This window comes from Lepidochelys kempii, chromosome 2 (genome assembly GCF_965140265.1).
Source record: "Lepidochelys kempii isolate rLepKem1 chromosome 2, rLepKem1.hap2, whole genome shotgun sequence".
In the NCBI taxonomy this organism is placed as follows: Eukaryota; Metazoa; Chordata; order Testudines; family Cheloniidae; genus Lepidochelys; species Lepidochelys kempii.
This window is the reverse complement of record NC_133257.1, coordinates 189,417,558-189,444,075: the sequence shown is the minus strand read 5'-3', so window position 1 is coordinate 189,444,075 and position 26,518 is coordinate 189,417,558. Positions and strand designations below refer to the sequence as shown.

Here is a 26,518-nt window from a genome sequence, read left to right as displayed (position 1 = left end):
TGCAGCCAGCTACCACAGTATTTCTTTATAAATATTTTTATAGAAAGGGAAGAAGATCACATCAGTAAAAGGGACAGATACAAAGATATTAAAACAAAATGTGAAAAGTAAAGTCCTATGATTGTAACGATTACTAGCTAAATAAGTTAATTTAAAAACATGAAAAACAAGCTATGAAAATTAAAGAATATGTGAAGTACCAGTTCACAAGTTCCAGTTCTGTTCTGTGGTAACTGCTGTATGTTAAAGAAGTTTTGTTTTCCTTTGAGTTTCAAAGAGAAATGATCAGACTTGAAACGTGTTCTTTATGAATCATAGACTTTAAGCTCAGAAGGGATTTGTAAATAATGTTAGTCACCTTAACTTTGAAGAAGTTTTGCTAGTATGGCACTACTATATAAAAGAAAACCCAGATTATCGCAGTGTCAGAGGGGTCTGCATAAGCGAAATTCATTCCCATAGGTATTTCAGATTCCTTGGAAGGTGTCTGGGACCTTCCACAAGTCACTTTTTGCACCTAAGTAAGTTTTCAGTATCCCTTTAATTATGCCCACACTGCAATTTTTCATATGCGCAAGATCCACTTCTCCATTTTGTGAGCAGAAGTTGCGAGTCAGCACTTCTTACCTCCATCATCTCAAAGATACTCTCTGGATCAAGACTACCGTTCCCCAATTTCTTCATACATGTGAAGGTACCTCTGCTGGTCACAGAAAGGAGCAGGCTGGCCAAAGAGCAAGCTTCTTCCTGAAGGGTAGCATCAACCACATGCCGACAACCAATCTGCAGAACCAAGGACATATTTTACTTCTGGATTTTTAAAAACTGTGTGTCCAACTAATTATGAAAAAGCTCCTTACTGGGTGATGGAATTAAGAGCATTGGAGGTAACGCCACCAAACCACTAACCTGTCAGTTTAACTGTATGCTACAATCCTAAGAAATAAAAATATTGTCTGGTTATCGGTTTTGCTCATGTCCTAAGTCACTGCAGATGTGTCAGTCATTAAATATAGCCCCTTGATATAGGGCATTGTAACTGCTGATGGTGCAACGTTACTGTGTGTGTGTGCTTATAAACATACTATGTACATAGGATAAATATGCACCTTTGGCCACTTTACCTACATTCTGACTCTTAATTCATCCACATGGAACTTAGTTTAACATTCCAAACACCTGGCAATAGTGAGAAGCTCCTTTAAAATTTTATACACATTTTTTGAAAAGGATCAACTTTTCACCCCAACTGTGGAATTTTATCCACAAAAGTTACCCATGCCTGAGGCTCAGGAGAGGTGAGATTCAGTCTCTGCCTCAGTGACAGCTTTTATTATTATTTATGTAACACTTAGAAAACAGAATAATTTGCATGACAGCATGCAAGCTGTCTCATGACCAAGCCAAGAAGGACAGTTGACACTATGGCAATTGCTGTGTGGCTGGAAAGGTTGAAGAGATGAGCAGATAATTCACTGTTAGAAAACAAAGTGATGCAAGTGGGATATCCAACACACAAACAGAATGCAACTGACTTTCAGTATCTCTATTTTCTTAAATTCTGTAGAGGGAGAGTAGACTTGACAGCTATGAACAAGGAGTTCTGCTTCCTGCTCTGAGTCCCTGCTGTGTGTAGGTCACTTAGCTTCTCTGTGCCTTAGTCCCTCTATTTGAGGAATGATGGCAATAATTAGGGCCCTACCAAATTCACAGCCATGAAAAATGCGTCACAGACCATGAAATCTGATCTCCCACCGTGAAATCTGGTGTGGTGTGCTTTTACCCTATATTATACAGAGTTCACTGGGAGACCAGCGATTCTCAAATTGGGGGTCCTGACCCAAAAGGGAGTTGCAGGGGGGTTGAAAGGTTATTTTAGGGGGATCGTGGTATTGCCATGCTTATGTCTGCGCTGCCTTCACAGCTGGGTGGCCAGAAAGCAGGGGCTGTTGGCCAGGTGCCCAGCTCTGAAGGAGCACCGCCACCAGCAGCAGCGCAGAAGGAAGGGTGGCAATACCAGACCAAGTCCACCCTTGATTCTGCTCTCCTGCCTTCTGAGCTGGGTGGCTGCTGATTGAGGGCCCCGCTCTGCCTTCAAAGCTGGGCTCCCGACCAGAAGCTGCCGCTGGCCAGCTCTGAAGGCAGGGCCGCTGCCGGCAGCAGCGCAGAAGTAAGGGTAGCAGTACCGCAACCCCCCCCCCCTACAATAACCTTACAACCCTCCCACAACTCCTTTTTGGGTCAGGACCCCTAGAGGCACAACACTGTGAACTTCAGATTCAAGTAGCTGAAATCATGAAATTTACTCTGTTAAAAATCCTATGACTGTGAAATTGACCAAAATGGACAGTAAATTTGGTAGGGCCCTAGCAATAACGCTTACCTGTCTCACAGGGTGTTGGTGGGCACGAGGTGAGCTCCATCAACAAAGTTTCTGTTTCTTCAGTGGCTCACCAAATAGGTTTGCAACATTTTAAATGGCTAACAGATATTATGTTAGCATATTGGAGAAACCAATGCTAGTGTCTACTTCACTATGAGCAAGCAGCTGATGGAAGGATAGGTAATTGTTCCAGGCCAAGAATACAGCAGGATTAGCTACTGCAGATTTCCACTCCACCAAGACACACAACTAGAGAGGGAGATGGAACACTCTTTCCACAAAGATTTCCTTTCCCGCCTCCCAAGTCAAAAAATAAATTCAAGGATGGAAGCTAAGAACTTATTTTTAGTATGGGGGTATCTCATGGCTCTGGTCATCAAAGAAAAATGGTTTCTCCCAACTCATAGTGGCAGGTCAATTCCTATAGCCAAAGTCTATAGAAGAGTCACAAGCTAAATAATTTACAAACTTCTACAGGCTTACTTTGCTTAATGTGATGATACAGGGTACATTATCCACATTAAGTCGAATACAGTCATAAGGGTCATCAGAGAGCTCAATCTCTTTTGATCCTTCTTCATCCTCCAAAACACGCACTTTGGGTATCCTATTGAAACAGAAGCATATGCAAAACTTACTGGATATTACTTTACCACTCTCCAATCTGTTACATAGGCCTGCCCCATTCCTAGAGAAAATAAAGCTGTTAAGCATTGTAAAGATAACTTTTCCATGCTTCTTTTTAAAGAAAGAGAATGCAGATGAAAGACTACTAAAAAACACCAAAAATAAACATGCCCGTTTTTAGTACTGAAGGATTTTAGCCTTAATTCTAAAGAATGCTTCTGATCTCCATAGTCACATCAGTTAATGATAAAATGCTTTTTTTGTTTAAACATACCAGCAAGTAAGTGATCAGCTATACATTGTCAGGGCTCAGGGGAGAAACCAGTCCTTACATGGCAAGAATGAGTTCTTACAAAAATCCATTTCTTCAGAATTTAGATTAATTTAAATACTAAAGCTTCTTGTTGTTACAGTTACACAACTATGCTATGAAGCAACTGTCAAGTGATGCAATGTTGTCATCTAGGGTCTGCGGATGGCAACTTCTTGGGTTCTGCTGCTTCTGCGTATAGTTTAAACAAGCAGGAACAGAGTTAAGTTAACAAAGCTCTGATCTTGTTTCAGTGCTACAATCCATAATCCTGTGGCTGGCAGTGAAACTCGTGCCAATTTTGTGTTGCTGCTAATGCTGGGAAAAGCTATGACCAGAAGCAGACATAAGCACTAATGTTATTCAAGGAGGAAGGAGACTAACTACTGGGGGAAGGCTAGAGTGGCAGAATGCTTTCCTCACCAGTTGAGAGATTCTCCCCCTTCTACAGTAGGGCCTCCTGGCAGCTAGTAGAGGTAGATATGAAAAACAGAGCCATCAAGCAGGGTCCCAAGAGAAGCTTCAGTAGAAATGCCAGCATCCTCCATAAAAACTGGAATGTCAGGGGGCTGGACCTCTCACAAAGGTGCTAGTTTGACTCTCAACCTTCAAATTTCACGTCTACCTCTGGCTCGCAGGTTTAGGCCTTCAACTAGTGTCAAGCAGCATGCAGTCAATTTTTCAGTCCCTTTGCTAGACATCTGCCAAATGGAAATTACCCCCTCACATTCTTGATCAATTCCATTATTCCTATCAGCCACAGCAATGAAAATCAAGAGGCACAAGTTCGGAGAAGTATATAGGATGGGATAACCTTGTATAGGTGAATGTTTTAGGACACATTCCCCACTTAGGAGGAGTCTAATCAAGAGAAAGAAATGAATTCTTTAGACATCTTCATCCAGAACAGATATTACACTTTAACAAAGAAGAATTATATATACTTTTCCCAAACCCTTTGTTCAACAATGCCTGAGATCTTCAATTTCACATATTACTTAAAATGTGAATGTGAAGGATAAGTCTCTATATTTTAAAATTTGTCAGACTTATAGGACATAGTTGGCCATATTATATGCACAGTATGTATAAATTCCATGGAAATTTAAAAAAAGATGAACATAACATTCTTATGGTAATGAATAAAAGATCAGTTGGAACAGTTTCCAAATAATCACTTGCTTTATTTTTCCTGCCCATAATGTGAAGGCCATGTTCGGCCCTGGTGCAATTCTGATGGAGTCCACTGGTGTAAGAAGGCTGCTTCCCCTCAGGGATGAATATAGCATGAAAGCTCTTACTTTGTAGTCCAGTAAAAAGAAAACAGATCTCCCATGTCTGTGCACTTTCCTTGAAGATATAACACACCTCAGTGCATCTCTGAAAAATTAGCTTTGGTAACTGGATGACATCTAACAGCAATATTTGTTTATATTAATACTTTTACAGCACAGTGTTGTGTGTGTTACAAATTAGACTCGAGAGACTTATTCTATGCATTCTGTAACACCTTTTAAAGTAAAATATCTGGACAGCTTTAATGAACATTTTTTCCTTACAGGAGCAAAGTGTTTTCTTTTGTTTTTTTAATCCCTGGAAACTATTTTAGTTGCAGTTCATATCGAGTCCTAATGGCAAGTGCTTCATAACAGCTTAGACATCTGCAGAGAGAAAAGGCATATTCCCTGCATAATACTGACCAACCAAAACAAAAATCTTTTAAAATAAACAGAATGTATCTATTTTGTATAGTCTTACATAACTGCATCTAAAGCACTTTGTGGTTTTATATAAGATGTTTTCAGCTGAAAATTAACACCACTTTATTTACAACTGAGAGGGCAAGACAGTTAGCTGGTTACACATAGACTGATACAAGATGACATGTTATAAAGGAGAAGGCTCTTGAGCCAACAGCGACAAGGTTGTTTGGAGGAACAGAATCAGAGCAGTGTGCGAGACAAGCAGAGAGGCTAAAAGAAGGCTAAAATCAAGCCCATAGAAAGCAATCTTTAACCCCTTTTCTGAATTGCATAGGAAGTGGAAAGCAATGTACACAGAAGGCAGCAAGTAGTAATGCATCTCCATAGGCTGCAGTTGCAAGAGCTAGTATTTGGAAAGTCCCTAGAGGAAGGAGTTGCAGTACTCAAGGCAAGAGGAGATGAAGTCATGGACAAGAACAAACATCTACTAAGACAAGAGGGGACAGCATGAGCTGGGCAGACAGAGAAAAATATTAGTAGCATGAAAGAAGTGGGAAGTAACTTCTTTACAAGCCACCTTGGTAAATAAGCAAGAAGTAGAAATAGATTTTTGCAGGATCAAGGGCATTCCTGGAAAGCATCAGATTCCCCATCTCTTGTGAAAAGCCTTCTCTCCAGAACCCAGACTAAGCAAATTGTAAATCTAATCATTCTATTTTTGTGCACTGTACTTATTTGTTGAGGTCCCACAATAGTGTTAAAACCTGCAGAAGGTTCATCACTGCAGCAAATGCAAAGCCAGCACATGAGTACCCAGCTGCACACCAGCAATGCTCTCAATTCAGTGCAGGAGGTCTAGAACTGCCACCTGCAAAACTAGCTTTACATCTGCAAGTGGTCTCTACTGGTGCCCCACGGGGGAGGGGGGGAGAGAAGTGGGGGAGTCCATCACTACCCTGTTATTGAGTAAGGGGCAGAGTGACATCTAATGTTGATATAGTGACTATTTTCAGTTACAAGTGCCTAAAGTCACAATCTATCTAGCTTTTGCCAGAGTTACAATTATACATATGCCATAATAGTTTAATACGCTAAACCACAGCACTGTATTTGCACATTTATGCAATAACTTGAGGAATGTTGTTCCAGGCCCCAACATACAGAGGTTTGTGTTCCAAAACACAACACTGGATATACAATGGGGCAAATTCAGCCCTGGCATATATACAGCTCCACTAAAATACAGATTTCTACTACAGCTGAATGTGCCCTAAGTGCCTTTAGATACCTACTTAGTACTAGAACTGAAGGAATACTATTCAGTTAGTATTCGGTGAGTCATTTAAAGCTGTCTAAACAATGCAATATTTATTAATTAAATATGCCATCATATTAGGTCACCATCTTGGATTCCTTGAAGCCTAAAGAAAGGATTGCCCATAGCTATGATGGAAGCTATACAAGCTTGGTTCTAAGGATAAAATTATTGCTCTACAAGGCTCAGATAGGCATTTGAGAACTAAATGCTTCAAAAACATGGCAGCCAGAACACACTAATTTGGGTTCCAGATTTCAAGCAAGAGCTGGTCTTTTTAAAGCTGATATAAACACCTTTGAAAACAGGTTTATAATGGAAACTCGGTCACGAAATTACTATGAAGGAAAAGTAATATAGCTATAAGAGACAAGTTCAGGACAGTTAGATTTGAATTGTCTGGCATTGATAAAAATACTGAAGTTAGTTTTTAAATGGACTAACATGATTGAAGTGATATTTTTCTGGTGGGCTAGTAGCTGTTGTAGGAAACTTCAAAGTAGTCTGTAAAGAAGTAAATATCTGGAACTAAGAAAAGGGGAAGGAAAGAATGACTAGATTGCATAGTGGATTAGTGCCTTTCACCTCTGAAGGACAGAGCTCAAGTTCTTAGTTCACAAATAAAAGTGAGTTTGGTGGTTTCTTCACCTTCCTCACAACAATAGCTCTTCCCAGTTCATACTTGAGCAGAGAATGCCAGTTGTGCTAAAGTGAAATAAGCAAGAATCTTGTAGGTCAAAACTGAAAGAAGGTACTGGCAGTGGCTTTGGAGAAGCTTAGACAGTGTTTGCCCACACTAGTCCAAACTCAAGCCATTAGTCTCTCACTCTCATAAGTGCAATGAAGCTAACTCAAATGCTAGATGAAAGATATCTAGTTTAAAAGGCACTGTTTTTTAAAGAACTATTAAAGCAAGCACGGCACGCATCATGTCCTCCAGTGTTAGCTTGCAATAAGTTTTTCCTAACACAGTGCTGTTCTGTTTTAGTTTTTATATTTTCTTTATATACAGTATCCTTCAAAACAGGACTTCTGTTTAAACTACATTTCAAAAAGCCCAGATATCTTGTACATAAAGCACAAACAAGTGATCTAAAAAAGAACCATGGAACAGCAGCTGTTACAAACTAAACTTAGAATTTAGACTAACAGCATCCAGGCAGCTTTCCCATAAAATCGTTTTGCAACATTTTTTCACCCTTAGCAAGTTCGCAAGTCTTTGGCAGCTTCCCGATGTGTAAGAATATAACTTTTAATGGATTCCACATTACAGGAACACTTTACTCCTTTAAAAAAGCCACCATGGAGATGATTAAAACAGGAGACCGTTCAGTAAAATACCAACAGGAATGAAGTATAGCAGAGTTATTGTCTCAACCTCTCTCCCACACCAGGACTAGAGGGGTGTTAACACATTTCAAGGGACTAATCGAGGTAACTACTTATGCTAAACAACCTGTTCCACCTTATATTTAGCTCTGACACTCTGAATATGCTCCCCAGATCTAAAGAAGAGCTCTGTGTAAGCTTGAAAGCTGGTCTCTCTCGCCAATAGAAGTTGGCCCAATAAAAGATATTACCTCACCCATCTTGTCTCTCTCCATCTCAAGAGACTTTCTTCATGTCTGAACAAACAGATTTTAACAACCTGAAATACGTCTTCAAAACCATGCTTTTTTCCTTGTATGATGCTTTTCAACCATAGAGCTGCAATCGGATTGCAGTCTGGCATAACTCAGGAGTAACTACTGAAGCCAATGGAGTTTCACTACACTGCTGTAGAACACTTTGAGATCACCTTCAGACCTCTTGCGCTTGCAACAAACTTTAACTTTTGGAAAGCTATTCTGGAGTCTCACTATGCAACATTTGGCAACTTTTGTTCACAAGATCACTCATCACACTCTTGTTGGAAAGAATTTGCTGCAAAGGTTTATTGACAAACTAGAAATGTAACATTTGTCTATTGGGGACTTTCTTCATCTGGTTGTACGTAGAACCTACCCATTCAGCTGAAGTATTGGCTAACTTACTCCTGTAAGTGTGAATCCATGTTGCCAAATTTAGCTATCGCTAGCAGGCAGATGAAGAAATGGCATGGAAAGTGCCTCTGCTCCAGACTTCCTGCCTTCCATCACGCAGAGTAGGTAGCAAAGCAAAATTGATGGTTTTGTTAATGACATTGCACTTGCGCAAAGGTTTGCTGAGCTCTGGCACTCACCGACACTTTCCTTCTCTCAGTCAACAGTTCTGTGAAGAAACTATGAACCAGAATTCATGTTGTTTAATGTAAAAGAAAAAAACTCCATTTTTTTTATACAGGAATTTAGAGCTGGTGACAGTCTGACAGCCCTATTGACAGAGGAAGTGATTTTCAGAGGTGCCAAGCACCTGCAGCCTCCATGGGCTTCAGCCTGTCTGGAAATTAGGACATGAAGGTCTTTATAATTATACACTGCCGCCAAAAAATAAGCTTTTTCTGAAGTTGGCCATGTTTAAAGGGGTGACAAGGGTTACCACGCTCATTCAATCTTTCAACGCTTTGCTAATAAGCGTCCTTGTCATGAAGGAGGACGCTTGCCCAACAGAAACTGGACCGAAATCACTAATTCATTTCAGCTGGATGTAAATGTTCAGTTTTGTATCTGGATGCAAGTTGACCTAGACAGCCAATCCCTTAATTTTTGTTTTAATGTTTAAGCTTTAAAAAAGTGCTCAGAAAGTATTTATCCTCCCAAGAAAATTAAGAACTGTGCCTTACCTTGTATTAAAGAGAGCTGCCTTCACTGCAATAGAGATTGCATCGAAGAGGTTGCCACCACATTCCAATAACTGAGGTAAAAACACAAAACCCATAAACTATTATAAGAAAATCAAAATATTCCCTAAATTGTTGTGACACTGAAACACTAAAAAACTTTCTATATTTAAAATATACTCAACATTACCTATGAAGTCACAGCCAACTATACTAGATCAGTTTCTTTCCAAAATTGCACTTTAAAGTGAATGCTTTCAACTTCAATTTTAAAACCATCAAATATAGGCAGCACAGTGCACAGCATAGTGATCACAAAAATGCAGCGGTAAAGATTATTTTTAGAAGAGCATTCGTTACCACTACAGCTACTTGAAAAACTCTAAAACTTTCAGTGAAAATTGAAGGGGTATAAGTTGTTGAAAATAATTTTTTGTCAAATGTGAAATTCAGGAAATTTCAGCCAGCTGTAGTTATGGCAATATTTAAAAATAAAAACTCAGAATAAGAGAGTTATGGCATTCATTCTTAATCCATGTAATTCTTCTTCTTTTAAAAACCTACCCAACGAAAGCACCTGCCCCTATCTCAACAGGAGATGCATGGATGCACCAATCTACTTGGCTCATGTGAAGATAGTGGATTAAGTTTCAGTGTACAGTTCTGAAATATGGCCAATGTAATCAGCATAGAAAACTAAAAAGCCTACGAGAAAATGAACTCTAAATTAACTAAGGGTTACATTTCAGACTGATTACTTGTACCAAGACAGACTGATGACTGAAAGGTGAAACTGACAAAAGGTGAAAGCAAAGCTAAAAGACACAGGGTGACCAAATTACTGCTATGCAACAAATGCTGGATACAGAGAAATTAGCCTGCCATTTTCAGTAGTTATTGGATTTTACTGGATAAATGCAATAAAACCACTCTATAATAATTAAAACAAAAACGAGATGTGTCTGTACTGTAATGAAGGTTATGTTCAGACCTCCAATATAAACTTTTATTATTTGTAATACAGTAGCTCCTACAGGCCAGGACCCATTGTGCTACCCATGGTACAACTTTTTCAAAACAGTATCTTTTAAACGAACATTCCTACATGGCGAATGTTTGTTTGTTTGTTCAATCTGTTCAGTTGAGTTGTGGGAAGAAAAAAAAGCTACCCATTCCTCTGCAAACCACAATAAACTCAAGAGTGGTTAAATAAAATGCTAAACCTGGCCCAGCCTAATTCTCCTTGAGGAAAAGTCTCCAAGTCAGTAGTGACAGAAAAACCCCTTCTACAGATGCTCAACAGGAAATGGCTGAGATTTTACTAGAGCCTAATGTAGTCTTCCCATGTGTATGCTGTGCTGTTAAGGAGGTGGAAAAACCCCATGCTCATTCTCCCCATCCAGTACGACAGATTGCTGGGGCAATTTGTGTGAAGAGGACTATAAATGTGGCAATCATGACAAAAGCCTCCTAAAAGCCAGTCTTTAGCATCAGCAACAAAAGGAAACTGTGGGTGTGAAAAGACTGCAGATCCATGGCTTAGGGTGTTTCTGTACTCACTGTGCTGCTCTAGGGGTAATGGAATTTTTTGCATCTAAAAAAAATAGAATGATCATTTCTTGAGACCACTATCATACAACCAGAGCATTAGCTGAGAGCCCCTGGGTGGGTTCTGCATGCAAATTTGTAGTCTAATTAACTCCTTTTGGTTCAGTCTACTGAACGTTAACAGTGTGACCGTGCAACCAAGTAAGACAAGTCTCGACTATCCTGGAGATAAAATACAGGCCATTAACAAAGAAAGTATCTTTCTTTTTAGATGAGTGACTTCACATCAACACCATCTGTTAAAGAAATTGCTTCTCCCTTTTCTCCTGAAGTTGCATATACTGGTCAAACCTTACCTTCAAATAAGAGCTGAAACTCAGATACTTCTGTGGAATTGTGCACGGTTATATAGATGTCAATAAGAAATGGCGCAAGAACCCATTGAAATCAGATATCTTTCAGAACAAGCTATTTTAGTAACAAATATATTCTATGCACTCTATTGCATATCCAAGAATGCAGGTTTTTTAAAAACTTCTGACAGAAACTTAATGAGGTTTATTCTCCCCTCAACTTACTGTGCAACTCCCACTAACATGAAAAGGAACTATTCTTATGCATCTAGTGGAAAATGCAGTAAAAAGTGTTCTCTCATTAATTTGCTCATCATTACACTTTCAAAAACAGAAAAGTCCACTTGATATTAGTGTGGACATTACAGATGTCCGTAATGTGCCATTAGTATAACGTTAAAATGTAGTACAGTGAGCACTCTCACAGAGAGTGTGGCAGAAATACCTGTAAATATTAGACCCTTACTGCATTGCAACATCGTTACTCTACCTTATGGTATTCCCTATAGTTATAATAGGAAATAGCACAAATATCTTGGTCAATTTAAACACTGAGATTTGAAAAGATCTGTACATTAATGATGCTTGTTGTAGCAATACCAGTAGTCACTCCTGAGGGTATTCTGCACACAAAAAAATAAAAATTCTATGCACAATATTTTAAAATTCTGCAAATTTGGACAATAAATGGCAGTGGGGAGCACAGTCCACTGGCTGCAGAGGTGGGAGATCCTGCAGTCCCTCCTCAGATACGGACTCAGTGTTGAGGCTGCACCCAGTCCTGACACAGTGCAAGGGCTGGGCCTGCCCCAGAAACATGATGGAGCCCTGCCCCTCCATGCAGGTACACCAGGTGTGGGCAGGCAGGCTTGGCCTGGCAGGATCCAAGTGTGGAAGGGCTTAGTGGGGGGGCGGGGGGGGGGATCCAGGTGCAGGGTGAGAGGGTTCTGTGTGGGGCAATCTGGGTGTGGGTGGCTTAGTGTGGGGAGGGAGAATCCGGATGCACAGGGGCAAAGACACTCTGTAGGGGGGTCCAGGTGTAGCTGGTTGGGGCTCAGTGGGGTGGAGGTCTGGGTGGGGGGGGCTTGTTGGGGTGGTCCAAGTGCAGGAGAGTGGGACTAGCTGGGGTGGGGGTTTGGGTGTATGGGCCTCAGCTGGGGGTGGGGTGGGAGCAGATCCAGATGCAGAGGGGTTGTGGTTAGGGTGTGGGAGGCTCCAGGTGCAGGAGGTGAGGCTTGGTGGGGTGGGAGGTTCTGGGTGCAGGGCGGGTACAGGTATGGTGGTGGTGGGGGGGCCCAGTTGCATGGGGGTTGAGCAGACAGGGTAACAGTTCCCCATACAGTGTCCCCTCCTCCATGGCTGAGGAACAATGGGGGCACAAAGTCTGAGGGGATGGAGCTTCCTGCAGCCAGGGGAGTTTTCTGGGAGTGGATCTGACCCAGACCTGGCTGCTCCTTGCAAGGGAAGGAAAAGAAGTCCCGTCCTCTCCGTTCCAGCCCACTTGGGACTAGCAGCTGAGCCTGGCGCAGGGTAGGAGACACCATCTGGGGCGTCCCCAGCCTCACCACTCGCCCCCAGCTTCCTGCAGTGATTTACCTCTCTGCTAGCTGCTACAGGCGCCCAAAACGATGTGCCCAGGGGCGTATGACTGTTCTTGTGGCTTCCCTTTGCTTCCCCATCAGAAAGTCATTTTTCCATGGGGAAGCAAAGAAATCTGCAGAGGACATGAACTCTGCAAGTGCACAGTGGTGCAGAATTCCCCAGGAGTAAGTAGTTCTTCAATGGTACACACCGCCCAGCCCCAAAAGAAACAATAGATTTAAATACAATAAATCTTATCATCTGAGTTCTACCTTTGCACTCTATGCAGCACAAATCCTAGTCCTGAACACATTTCCATTAGACTTACTAATAAAATTTTCAGTTGGGCGAAAAGCATAAACCTGACCATGTAAGAAAGTATGTGAATCAACAAGATATATAACATAAGGAGCTTTGAGATACTGATATATTTAACAATCTAAGATAACTAAAGCTATACTGAAGTAAGTGTGGGAATCAATTTAAATTTGACTAAGAAAAAAGAATCAAAATGCCCATCATTAACATTATCTGCTCACCCATGGAGGTTTACAGAATTACTGCTAAGGTAAACTTGGCAGTATCATAAACAATTCAAACAAGAAGTTTGAAATATTGTGCAGTAAGAGACACATGAGATTTTAAAAGTGATTTACTGATGCATATTGTCTAATAATCTGTAGCTTTGTTCACGTTTACCAAATAATTGAAGTTCCCAGTGCTACTCTTCAGAAACAGCCCCTCATTTTCAATTAAATTATTTTAGGTTCTGATAAGCTGGCTGTAACCAACTGCATCAGTACACATCTGATTGTTCTGTACAGTTAGTCACAGTAGGCACATCCCTATATAATTAGACTAATGCCTTTTTTTTTTAAAAAAACAACAATGAATTTGTATTTTCATACATCATTTATTTAGATATGTCTGCATCTGAATGTTCTTGTTTGTTAACACAGACCTAAATTTGACTTTGGCAACTGTACTTATCACTGAGCTTTACATCTTCAAAGCACTTTAGAAACATGAACTAATCCATCTGTTGGAAGAAGTTATCAGTTATTACCCATTTTACAAAATAGGGAAATACTGACTCTGTGTCTTAGACAAATAAGTGTCAGAGTTGAGAATAGAGCTCAGGAGTTCCTGGCTCCCAGACCTGTATTCAAGTCTTGCTGTCTCTCCCTCTGAAAAATTTAAGCACATTATTTTGATTTAGCAACTCATTAGGTTAACTTCAGAACATGGACAAAATTTAGCTTCCATTCTAGAAAGAGATCAAGTATTCATGCTCTCTACACACACTTCAATAATAAAATCTAAACCTTCTGGGGGGGGAGGGAGAAGCCCCATCACTTCGATATAAAGCTTTTGTTCTGTTCCAAGGATCCACCAGCAATAATACAGTGTCAAGAGATATATGGTGTGAGTGGTTATGTTAGCCACCCTTCTTTCCTCTCTTCCCCCACCCCACACAGCATTACAGTGGGGCATGGACATGCAATAATATTTAAACTGTGTACATATTTTAAAAATATTACTGAATTATTCTTTTTAATGTTCTGTAGCTCAGTACCTTGAAGACTCCCTTGAACTTAAATTACCTTTTCTTTGCTTCACTTACCAAAACATCAACATAGAGAACCCAGCAGTGTTCTCTGGGATTAATACAAAGGGATTTCACGTCTATGGTGCTCTCACTGCTAAATATTCTGTAGAGCGTATTTACTATCTCTGTGGCAAGCTCTTCTCCTCCCCGGCCTTCAAATTCAGGAGTGGCATTTGCTGAACTGGATGGGGGTAAAAGAAAATAGATACTTTTCATTTCTAAAGCAGCCTTTATCCAAGGACTCAAAGCATTTCACAAACAGTATGCCCATATCATCTCCACAAAGGAGGTATTATTTCCACTTTACAAGGGTGGAAATGAAGGTAACACACAAAATTAGCATCAGAGCTGGCAAAAGAATACAGAAGTCCAATATCTGTTTTAGTCACCAGACTATACTGGACGGTTCCTTGACTTTCTGCAGAAATGTTTAAGACTAATATTTAATTACCTCTGCCCTTCATGATTAAAAAAAAAAAGAGAGAAAATTACCGTAAGTTCCAAATGGTTAAAAATACAGTCTGTTAAAGATGAATGGGACAAAAGACACCAGTGAGAAGAGGGGTGAAAAAAAAGACAAGAAAGAGACTTTTTAGAACGGCATGACCTTAATGATTAATATCTTTACTGGATACTCTGTTATGGGGTTGCTTGCAGACAGTGTCTCATTATCTCAGCAAGCGCAGTTTATGGTGAGTACCAGCTAAAGAGTATCTATTTTTAAAAAAGATCAGAGAATAGCATGAGCCTTCACTTTCCTAATTCCAAAACAAAGGTCAGTTTATGGGTATCCATGCAAGAAGATCCCTAGCTGCCTTGGGCCTTACACACAGCTAGAAACTAAAGGTGTTATCTAACAAAGGCAGCTATAAAAAATAAATCCCCAAACCAACTAACATTCTGAATCTTGTTCTGATTCTACTCTCGTATATACAGAAGGAAAAACATGGGTGTGCTGAACTAACTAGGCCTATAACAGGGGTGGACAAACCTTTTGGCCCGAGAGCCGTATCTGGGTGGGGAAATGGTATGCAGGGCCATGAATGTAGGGCTGGGGCAGGGGGTTGGGGTGTGAGAGGGAGTGTGGGAGGGGGTGTGGTGTGCAGAAAGGGGCTCAGTGGAAGGGATGCATGAGGGGGCTCAGGGCAGGAGGTTGGGGTGCAGGAGGGGTGCGACGGGGGCTCAGGGCAGGGGGTTGAGTGCAGGATGCAGGAGAGGTTTGGGGTGCAGACTCTGGCCTGGTGCTGCTTACCTGGAGCGGCGCCGGGCAAAGACAGGCTCCCTGCCTGCCCTGGCCCCGCGCTGCTCCTGGAAGCGGCCGGCACCACATCCCTGCGGCTCCTGGGGAAGGGGTGGACAGAGGGCTCTGTGTGCTGCCCTTGCCCGTGGGTACCTCCCTCAAAGCTCCCATTGGCCGGGAACGGGGAACCGCGACCAATGTGAGCTGAGGGGGTAGGTGCCAGCCGCTTCAGGGAGCGGTGCGGGGCCCATGGCACCACAGGGGTGACAATCCCGCGGGCCAGATCCAAAGCCCTGACGGGCCAGATCTGGCCTGCGGGCCGTAGTTTGCCCACCCCTGGCCTATAAGCTTACCCTAATTGTGAACTCAATTGTGGGAAAGTTTACAAAATGTTTCAATCACATAATGATAAATGTTGATGGGAAAAGGTGCAAAAGAGAGGCAGACTGAATTAGCCGCTTTCTCCCTAGCCACAAGGCTTGTTCCCCTGTCAGAGAAAGCTATTAGGTTGGTTTGACTCTATTTGTTCTTGACAAAACCATGCTGACTACTACCTATTATTAACACCTTATTATCTTCTAGTTCGGGGAGGGCAAACTAAAGCCCACAGGCCAGATCCAGCCTGTCAAGGCTTCCAATCCAGCCCACAGGATTGTGAGCCCTGGGGCGGGGGACAGAGAGCACTGCACACTGCCCTCGCCTGCAGGTACTGCCCCCCGCAACTCCCATGGGCTGAGAAAGGGGAACTGTGGCCAATGGGAGCTTTGGGGGTGGTACCCAGAGGTGAGGGCAGCTCACGGCGGAGCCACCTGCTCTCCCCCCCCCCCACCCGGAGCCACTGTCAGAAACTTCTGGGAGCGGAGCGGCATGGGGCCAGGGCAGGCAGGGAGCCTGCCTTAGCCCTGCTGCACACCGCTGCCACCCCGGAGTCTCTCAAGGTAAGCGGCACTGAACAGGCACCCCACACCCTGAACCCCTCCTGCACCCCAACCCCCTGCCCTTAGCCCGTTCCCGCACTCTGCGCCTCCCTGTACCCCAACCCCCTGCCACACCCCACACCCCTCCCCCCTGCCCTGAGCCCCCTCCTGCACACCGCATCCCCTCACACACCCCACACTCCAACCCCCTGCCCCAGCCCCAGCCCTACATTCATGGCCCTGCATACCATTTCCCCACCCAGATGTGGCCTTCAGGCCCACTCATGTTCTAGGTGTTTGCAAAGACATTGCTTAATAATTTGCTCCATTATCTTTTGGGATACTGAAGTTAAGCTGACTGGTCTATAATAAAGTCAATGAACTAAAGTTGCTGTGTCAGAAATTAGGTCTAATTGCTGGACAATATAATGAGAAAACGGGCTATTCTGCCAATCATTCCCTCTGGGGTCCTCAGAAAGAGACTTTGGGGGAGGGGAGAAGCTGGCTATCGCAATGCTGACTGATTAAAAGAAGGGGAATGAGCAAGCTTCCCCATCATGGCTGCCATCCCCAGAGTCTCCTGAGATCCCAAGATCTGGCATGACACCATTTTGCCTTCATCATAATCCAGAGAGATGTCCTGAGGAATCCAGATGATATTACCACCTCTGTAGCATTCATACAAGCTTCATTCACTTGGCAACATTCAGGGCACACCCGGAGTGTTGCATAGGAGCAGTGCACACACGGCTCCTCTCAAGGGCATGAACCTTGGAATCTCGCCCAGATGACATGAACCGTGGGAAGCCTCCCAGGACTGGGCTCAAGGCCCGAGAGCAAGGAATGCGGTAGATAGAAATTGGTAAATAAGAATGTTAAACAAAGCCAGTGTATTTCTTTTATCTGTTGGAGAATGTAATGCGCGGGGGGAGAGAAAGAATAAAGGAGAGGGTGGAAAGCTGACAGGAGCAGCCCGTTGGCAGACCAGCCTGCTTACTTGCTTAAAGCTTTGTGCTGTCTTGTATTTGAACCGCAACAACTGGCGCCCAACGTGGGGCCCTCAGCACTCACCTCGCCCGGCAAGGGTTTCAGACGCGTCACTCATCCGCTTCGCGGATCCCAATGAGTATTTTTCATTGTGGTAAGTATGGGAAGCTCCCTCTCTGCTTTGCAAGTGCAACACCGCAATGAGCTACAGTATTTGCTGCGTAAGGTTCAGCATGATTGCCCCACTCGAGAACTCACTCTCCTGCTACAGGAGGTGAGTGCCCAATGCCCGTGGTACCCTGAAGCCGGAACCCTTAAGCTAGCGGACTGGGAGTGGTTGGGCCAGACACTGCACAAAGAGCCTCGGGCGCCCGTGCAGGCTTTACATGCCTGGCACCTCTGCTGCGATGCGATACAGCGTGTCGCCTCGGAAAGGCCCTCCCTCGCTCCAATAGAGAGGCTGGTGATCTCGCCACTCCTGTCCGCTCCTGCAGCCATCCCCCCTCCTGGTGATGCGACACAGCGTGTCGCCTCGGAAAGACCCTCTCCCGCACCAACAGAGGGGCTGCCGATCTTGCCACCCCCGTCCGCTCCTGCAGCCATCCCTCCCCCTGCTTCGCCCCCAGTGCCTCAATTACTGCCGCCTCCTTTGTCTTCCCTTCTGGAGCCGGTGAGTGGTCACCATCCCCCCATGGGGCCCCATGCTCCGGGGCCCCCCGGGGGGTCGTCCGCATCTGCTCAGGGGCTTTCGCTGGTGCAACAAATGGTTCACGTAGCAAAGATCTTACAGCAGAGGAATTAGCTGATCTGGTCTCAGTTTGCCCGGTGACCTAGCAGGATGATGGCCAGGGCAACCAACTTGCAAACTGGGTCAGTTTGCCTTACTCGGTGATCAGAGACGTAAAGAAAGTGATTCGCGAGTTTGGCCTCACTAGCACATATGTACGTGGTCTCCTTGAAGGGCTAGGTACTGGGTACACCCTGGTCCCGGAAGACTGGAAAGCGCTGTTGCGCATGATACTGACGCCCAGTCAGTATGTTATTTGGCTTAGTGAGTATCGGCAGATGATGGAACGCCAAGCCCAGGTATAGAGAGCAAGGTGTCATTTATGAGCACTTGGCAGGGGAGGGCCAGTTTGATACTGTTCAGATGCAATCTTAACTCCAGCAGGCTGTCTTCCCCATTATTTCTGCCTGCACCCAGCATGCTTTCCGGAAGGTCCCGGATTCAGGCAAGCCTACCAAAAGCTTTGCCAGTATCCGTCAGGGTGCATCAGAGTCCTTTATGGATTTTACCAACAGATTGCAGGAGGCTATCCTCCGACAGTGGATAACCCTGCGGCAGCTCAGAAGATTCTGTTAAAAATGGCGGTTGAAAATGCGAACGAGGACTGCCACCGTGCTCTCCAGGGGGCACAAGCCTCTGGAATTCTAGAGCTGTCGGACATGCTGTGGGCGTGCCAAAACATCGGAACCCAAGCACATAAAGCTGGGGTTCTGGCCGCCGCCCTGCAGAAAAGCGGGAAGGAGGGGAAGCGTTGTTACCGCTGTGGTAAGGAGGGTCACTTTCAGCGGGAGTGCCGCTCATCGATGGCGCCCGCCCACCCTTAATGAAGTGCCCCAAGTGTCGGAAGGGCTATCACTGGGCTAATCAGTATCGTAGCGGGTCGGGAAACCGCACGACGGGTCCCCCCCAAACCCAGGACCAAACGGGGGTGTTCCCCACTCAGAAAACTGTTCCTCTACCTTAAAATCCATAGACTCCATGAGGGCGGCGACTGCTGGAAGTGCAGGGCTCGATTTGATTATGCAGGAGGACCGGAGGAGGTTTGCGCCATACCTACACAGGTGACGGGACCTCTCCCTGCCGGATTTGTGGGTCTGGTTCTCCCTCGCTCACACGCTGGGAAACAGGGTTTTTTTGTCATCCCAGGGGTCCTTGACGCTAATTACACTGGCGTTATTAAGGTTCAGGTGTGGACCCATCTTCCGCAGTCGCTCCCGTGTGGACGGTCAATTGCACAATTGATTTTAGTCCCCTGTCAGGTGCCAGCCGCAGAGGATCGAGCCCAGGGCGGAGGCGGCTTTGGATCAACGCTGTCTCAGTCGCCGCCTCACGAAATGTCCTCTCCACTTGTTGCTCTAACAATGTTGCTCCGCCCCTCAAAACCTCAGTTAACACTTCTTTTAAATAATTTTCCTTTACAGGGCTGGTGGACACTGGAGCTGACATTACGGTGATTCGTGATCAGGACTGGCCAGTCAGTTGGCCAACAGTTCCTTCTAAAGAGTTGTGGGGGATCGGGGGTAGCAAACCCGGGCGCCAAAGTTTGTCTTGGGTCACGGTCTCTAAACCAGGAGGCCGTGCCCTTGCTACGATCCGCCCTTTTGTGCTCCCTGTCCACCTCAATATTTGGGGCCGTGACTTACTTGTAAAGCTGGACACCACCCTCGATATTAATATATAATGGCCCAAAACACTCCCCCACCCACCTTGCCCTCCGCATTACCATTGGTATGGCAATCCTTAGAGCCCATATGGATTGACCAGTGGCCCCTCCCCCTAGAAAAGCTGAAAGCGCTTCATTCGCTTGTGCAATAACACTTGCATGCACAGCACTTGGACAGCTTCACTAGTCCTTGGAACTAGCTGCTGTTATTTTGGCCTTTCAACTTTTTGCTGATTGTCCCTTTAATTTAATTGTGGACACCCATTATATTTATCAGGTAATTGATCATTTACCCCTTGCCCTTATTACCCCTCAGGTCGATGCTGACCTTCTTCGCCTGTTTTTGTCCTTACAGTATCTCATCACCACTCGTAATTTCCCTTATTTTGTTGCTCATATTCGCAGTCATACCCCTCTGCCTGGGCTACTTATTGAGGGCAATGCGCGCGCCGATCGCGCATTACATGGTCAGGTAAATTCCCTTTTTTCTGACCCCATCGAAAGCCATTCTTTTTTTCATCAGTCTGCCTCTGTTTTGGCCCGACAGTTTCACATTCCTGCTGATCATGCACATTCTATTGTTCGTTCCTGCCCCCCACTGTACCGCTGCTGCTCCTACCTTTTCTTATGCCGTTAACCCCAGAGGTACCGCAGCGAATCAGCTGTGGCAAATGGATGTCACTCACGTGCCACAATTCCGCCCCTATTCGTTTTTACATGTTTCCATTAATACCTATTCGGGATTCCTCTGGGCGACCCCACAGCATGGGGAAGCCACTCCCAAAGTTATTCACCATTTGCTAGCCTGTTTTGCTGTTATGGGTTGCCCAAGCCAGATAAAAACGGATAATGCCCCAGCCTATTGCTCCACAGCCCTCTCCACCTTTTGTGCCCGATGGGATGTCCATCTCAAATACGGGATCCCTTATAATTCCACGGGCCAAGCCATTGTTGAACATGCAAATCGCACGCTAAAAACCTTGCTCGACAAACAATTAAAACAAGGGGAGCTGCGTCTCCGAACCTTAGGAGACATTCAGCAACAATTGCATGTCCTTTTGTTTCCTTTAAATAATTTAACACTGAATACAGATCAGCAGACCCCCGCGGATTGGCATTTTCATAAGTCCGAGGTATTGGAAAGACCACGTGTCTATTACCGTCAGCTGCCCGATCCGCAATGGTTGGGCCCAGTACCTTTAATTACTTGGGGACAGGGATATGCTGCTGTGTCTCTCCCTGCAGGACCGTTGTGGGTTCCGGCCCGGTGTGTGCAACCGGCACTGAAACAGCATGGCGTGGCACCAGGGGCTGTCGAACCCCATACCGGAGTTTTAGCTGACCTTGGAGGAGAACGCGGTGCCTCCCGGGTCGACAATGGCGGGACAGAGACGGAGGAGGCGTAGCGTCCCAAGCCAGCCTGTGACATGGGGAGCAGTGAAAGCATTGGTCGCCGCGGCTCAACAAAGACTGGCAGCAAGCCAACAGCCAGAGACTCCTGAGACTCTGTTTGTGGCCATTCTCGCCCAAATCACTGCTAATTCTGTATTGATTGTATGCCTTATGTGCCTGCTATTTCCTGTAGGGGTTGTCTCGGGAGTGCCTCCTCTGTTACGGGCCCGAATGACATATAACCTATGGGAAAGATTGGCTTCAATAGCAAATGTTACCCACTTTTGTTTATCTGATTTTGTAGCAGCTGAAGAATTGTTAGGTATGTGCCTTATTCCAGTATGTCATCGCCCTGAGGAAATAGGGAATGAGATGATGCTCGCTGCTTATGCGAACCTCTCTTCCCAGTACTCTAGCATGGCTACACCTAAGCTGACAGGAGCAGCCCGTTGGCAGACCTGCCTGCTTGCTTGCTTAAAGCTTTGTGTTGTCTTGTATTTGAACCGCAACACACCTCCACCATCATTGGTTACATCTTGAATACACCTGGCATGTAAGACTTTGTCACAGACACACTTTCCCATCATTTGTCCTCTTTCCCCACCTTATTTCTTCTTTTTTCCTTTCTCTCTTCCTTTGCCTTCTGTTTAGTAAGAGTCTGGCTTAACCGGCTAAGACTGTGTATTTTGCAACACTGCTGTGAGCCTCTGATCAGAAAAAGGCAGTCAAAAGTAATGCCTTAAACAGTGCAACATTGTACAACTTTGCCAGGTCTCAGAGTGATGGATAAGACTGTGTGCTGGGCCTATGTTTTTCCAGCAGTGAGGTTGCAAGTAATAGTTAACACCAGAGAAAGAAAATGCACTTTCTATCTTTGCTGTTCTCTTCTCCCCACTTGTGTGTGTGTCTTGTTTTGTCTTCTACGAAACAGGATCAGACTTCAACAAGAACAGCTCCAGCCAATCTCAACTAATTTCTCCTTTTTCACCTAAAAGACTGTCCATTACACTGTGGGGTTCCTTTTAAAAATCTCTCTCCAGAGTGACGGAGAGAAAGAAAGGAAATAAAGGCTGTTAAAAATGAAGGCCTTACTTAATACTTTACATTTCAAACGCTTTAACTGTTTTTCCTTTTCCTCCAGGTCCCTAATAAAAGGCAGGATGTTATCATTTGCAGATGTATAAATGCCACATTGTAATAAGATTACACAATTAACGATGAGCCAAAATTATAATCCCACGCAGAAGAACTATAATCAAATTTAAAAAGAGCCTTATCACCAGAATTATTAAATTACATACTAATGAAGGGCTCAATTCAGCAAATGTATCTCCCATTTAAGCCAGTGGAACCATTCGTGTCTAAACAGGACTGCAAAACTGAACCCCAATTTTGCTTATTAAAATTCTGCAGGTCTCATAATGCAGGTATAAAAGCTATTTTTTCAAAACTTTAGTTTTTACTTGCATTAACTAGGAGTCAAATGCTGAAATTTTTACTTGGCCAACTGGAGTACTGTCCCTGTAAGAAATGACAGACTTACACTATAGCCACTACAGCAATGCCGCTGGAGCGCTATAGCATACACACTTCCCTACACGGGCAGAAAAATCCCCTCTGCGAGAGGCAGTAGCTAGGTCAACAGAAACATTCTTCCGTTAACCTAGCTGCATCTGCTCTGGGGGTTCGGTTGACCTAACCACAGTGCTCAGAGCAAGATGATTTTCACAGCCTTGAGCAATATATTTAGGTCAATCTAATCTGAAAGTGTAGACCAGGCCTTAGCGCATTTGATCTGGATAACTGTGTCGCTGAATTTTATCATAACCTTAATCATTTTATTAATTGCAAGGGACTACGCCTTGATCTACACCTAGCCACGTCACTTCCAAATACATGGTAAATACTGCCACCCTAAGGTCACTGGATATCACAGTAGTGTAGTAGCAGAGATGTTCACATTCACTCATTTGAAATACTTTGCCCACTGTAAAAATCTCAGAAGTAGAGTTCAGAAAAACTTATTTGTAGAACACACACAGATCTAGCAGGGGCCAAAGGGAGTGTGCTATTCTTATTCCTGACTACTACTTAAAATAAAATCTCCAAAGTTAAGAAACAGCTCTCAGCCACATTCTAGGAGAATCAAGAGTTTCTAGGGAATCCAGTGTAAGGAAGCCTCCATCACAGACTACCTCTCCATGTCAGCAGTCCTGAGGTTATCAGTCCAGCTGCTTCCTCTTGAATAGCTTAGTTTATTTCATCTCCTACTGACTTCTATCCACCCTCCTGTTTCAGGCCTCAGGTAGTTAATAAAAACATTAAGTTTTCATTATATGATTAAATAGGAACATAGGAAGCTTCTAAGGACAATTTGCGTATACAGAGATATTAATGAATACATCATTTATTTGCACCGTACAATTTAGTCTTAAATTAAAAGCAAACTGGGTTTGTAAATTTTGGTGGAGTTTAACAGCTAATTATATGCACATCAAAATAAACCTACATTCCCAATGCATTCAGGATGAAATTTTCATTGTGTGGAAGTCAAGAAATTCAGAGCTGGGGTTCCCACTGCAATTTTCAAATCTGCTTTCTTGAACTTTTGTATTACATTGGCACCTAATTAAAAGATCTCACTACAGACCATGTACTTTCTGCAGTGAAAAGTACAGATTTACAAAATAAAGTACCTTAAGTAAATGGTCTAGACGGGCACCTGCTTTAAGCTTCTCTACCCCCATCTACAGGCTGGTAGAATTGGTTAGAACATCTTGCCATCCTTTAAGGAGGCACTCTCATTATTTCCATCAGCAGTGAGCTCCAGACCTCCCCATAACTCTAACATGCAGATAGCACCCAGAAGCTCTCTTAGCACATTTAGAACTTTGATGAGCTAAACTGGCTGAAAAAGCCAGACATGTGGCATTTGTTTCTGCCAGACTGATGCAGTGAATCCCTCCAAATGAAAGCACTTCTATTCATAAATAGAATAGAATAAATGTGAGCTTCTACAGCTTAAAAACAGTCATCTAGTTGCCCATCCTGTCCCTCCTCTCCCTTTCCTTCCTCCTGCTATGGCCAGTTCCACTAAATCAGGGGTTCTCAACATTTTTTAAAATACATCCCTCCAACCTCTCCACTCCCAACCCCTTTTCTTGGAGTGCCCACCCTTTACAAAATGGGAATTTTGAATGTAATTTAGATGGAACTGGGGCCATCAATAGATTGATTCCAACAAATGGGATTCTCCTTTCAGTAAATCAGTCCTCTGATCCTGTTATCTAACTGGTTTCAGAGTAGCAGCCGTGTTAGTCTGTAACCGCAAAAAGAAAAAAGGAGGACTTATGGCACCTTAGAGACTAACAAATTTATTTGAGCATAAGCTTTCGTGATGCTGTAGCTCACGAAAGCTTATGCTCAAATAAATTTGTTAGTCTCTACGGTGCCACAAGTCCTCCTTTTCTTTTTGTTAACTAACTATGCATAGGCCAGGAACCTTTTAAAAAGACATACATTAATATTCACAATGTTTTCTGTCCAGTATGTCTCAGTTTCAGCATCATAGAGTGCTAGTGGGCATGACGACTGCACATGCTTGGCTACAATGCCACTCACTGAAATTTGGCTCAGCCACCCCACCATTATGATGGAGGAGTGGCCAGGCCAAATTTGAACAAGTGGCATTGCAACTCCAGTGACAAAGTGCTCCATACCCTCTAGAAAGTTTGACATGTCCCTAAGGTTGAGAACTGCAGTTTATCTACCAAGCTTCATAGACTTTATGAAGAGAAAAAATAAATTCTCTTCATCTTCACACAAACCACAGCACACGATTCAAGCACTGAGACGTCCCAACTGGCTGACCTCGAAACATGAGTGTTATGAGAACTTTAGCCTCTACTCCTTGTATTTCATTTATCATGAAGTTATCTATATAGTACATGACACATGAGATCTGAAAACAATATTTAAGAGCCTTACTGATGGCTGAGCAACAAAATGATTATGATATTGCATGAGGTCATCAACAGAACAGTCCACCAGCTATAGGATGTTACACCTAAGAAACACCTCAAGTGGATGTGGTCCCTACATTTCCGTGCATGTACTAGAGAAACAGGTCCAGCAGGAGCTAAAGTGAGTCTTCCCTTCAACCTGGAGAAGCAAATGGCCAGACCCGGGGACAAAGGTATAACTCTCCCTCATTGTTAATTTCATTCTAAACCAAATATCCAGCATGTACTCTGAAAGCATCACTGCATACAGATTCAATTGTCGTACGGGCTCTCTCTCGTTACTATTTTATACCACAAAAAATGACAGATTATTATAGTCACAAAACCAACAAGTCAATATTTTACAAAAGTTATAAGCAAGAAAAACATCACTTTTTTTAAATGCAGCTATCCTGCTGATGCAGCAGCATTCCAGTGTGTAACAGAGATCTAGGACTCCCACTCCTTACATTGCTTTTGGGGAAAACAGAACAAATTCCATCATCATCTAACAGTGCACCCAAATCGTCCATTCCAAGGAGTGGCACTGTGCATAGTTTAAAGAGGTATAAATGTTCCTCTCCCCGTTCAGGAGAAGAGAGAAACAGAATAAGGGGATAGAAAAAAAAGGGTGGTGGTGGTGCAAGGAAATGGTATGGAAGATGATTATCACATATGTCTGCATGGCTAAATCAGCTCTAGTAAACTAGATTTTAAAATCTACAAGAAGCCAAGAAAGAATCTCAGATAGTAACCATTATAAGGATGGCACAATCAGCACTGAGAAAAAAATCTTAATTTGAAAAAATAAAAACCAAAAGCACCATATAAGCAACTTCTACAATAAGCAACTTCTACAATAACAGAGACCCAGTTGTAAAATTATGCACAATTACCACCATCTAGTGGCAGCCTGAAAAAGTGTCATACATTACAACTACACATAAAGATTACTGGTATCACCACATTTGGATATACCATACTCTACAGGGAAACAAAGGCTTATGCCAAAAACTTCAAATTTTATTTTAAAAATCTTTCTGACACCTAGACATGCATGTCCTCTGATGGCTTGGGCATTCTGAAACTCAACATTCAGGTCTCCAGAGCCAGGCTCTTACCCTTATGTTATTACCTTGAGGGAAAACCACCTTACATACAGGAGGTCAGCGAGGACTGCCAGTTCAGGGAGAGGTTCTCCAATCATCCCAGCCCTCACATCTGCCTCTATCTCTTTGGCAATTATAAAATAGAATCTAAAACTAAACTAATTTAAGAAACATTTGATGATTTGTAATATTAGCTGTTGATGAAAACAATGCTACAATGAATTTCTGTGGCCCC

At 43.6% G+C, this 26,518-nt stretch overlaps 1 protein-coding gene across 1 annotated transcript in view; it reads right to left on the bottom strand.

The window, feature by feature from the left end:
- Positions 1-26,518, bottom strand: part of EXOSC7 (exosome component 7) — a 36,055-nt gene that overhangs the window by 2,942 nt on the left and 6,595 nt on the right. Inside the window, exons 4-7 of the mRNA XM_073333146.1 lie at positions 14,203-14,368; positions 9,100-9,170; positions 2,867-2,990; positions 628-783 (exon numbers count right to left, since the gene is read on the bottom strand). Coding sequence (XP_073189247.1) covers positions 628-783; positions 2,867-2,990; positions 9,100-9,170; positions 14,203-14,368 — 517 coding nt within the window. The remainder of the gene's footprint in view (positions 1-627; positions 784-2,866; positions 2,991-9,099; positions 9,171-14,202; positions 14,369-26,518) is intronic.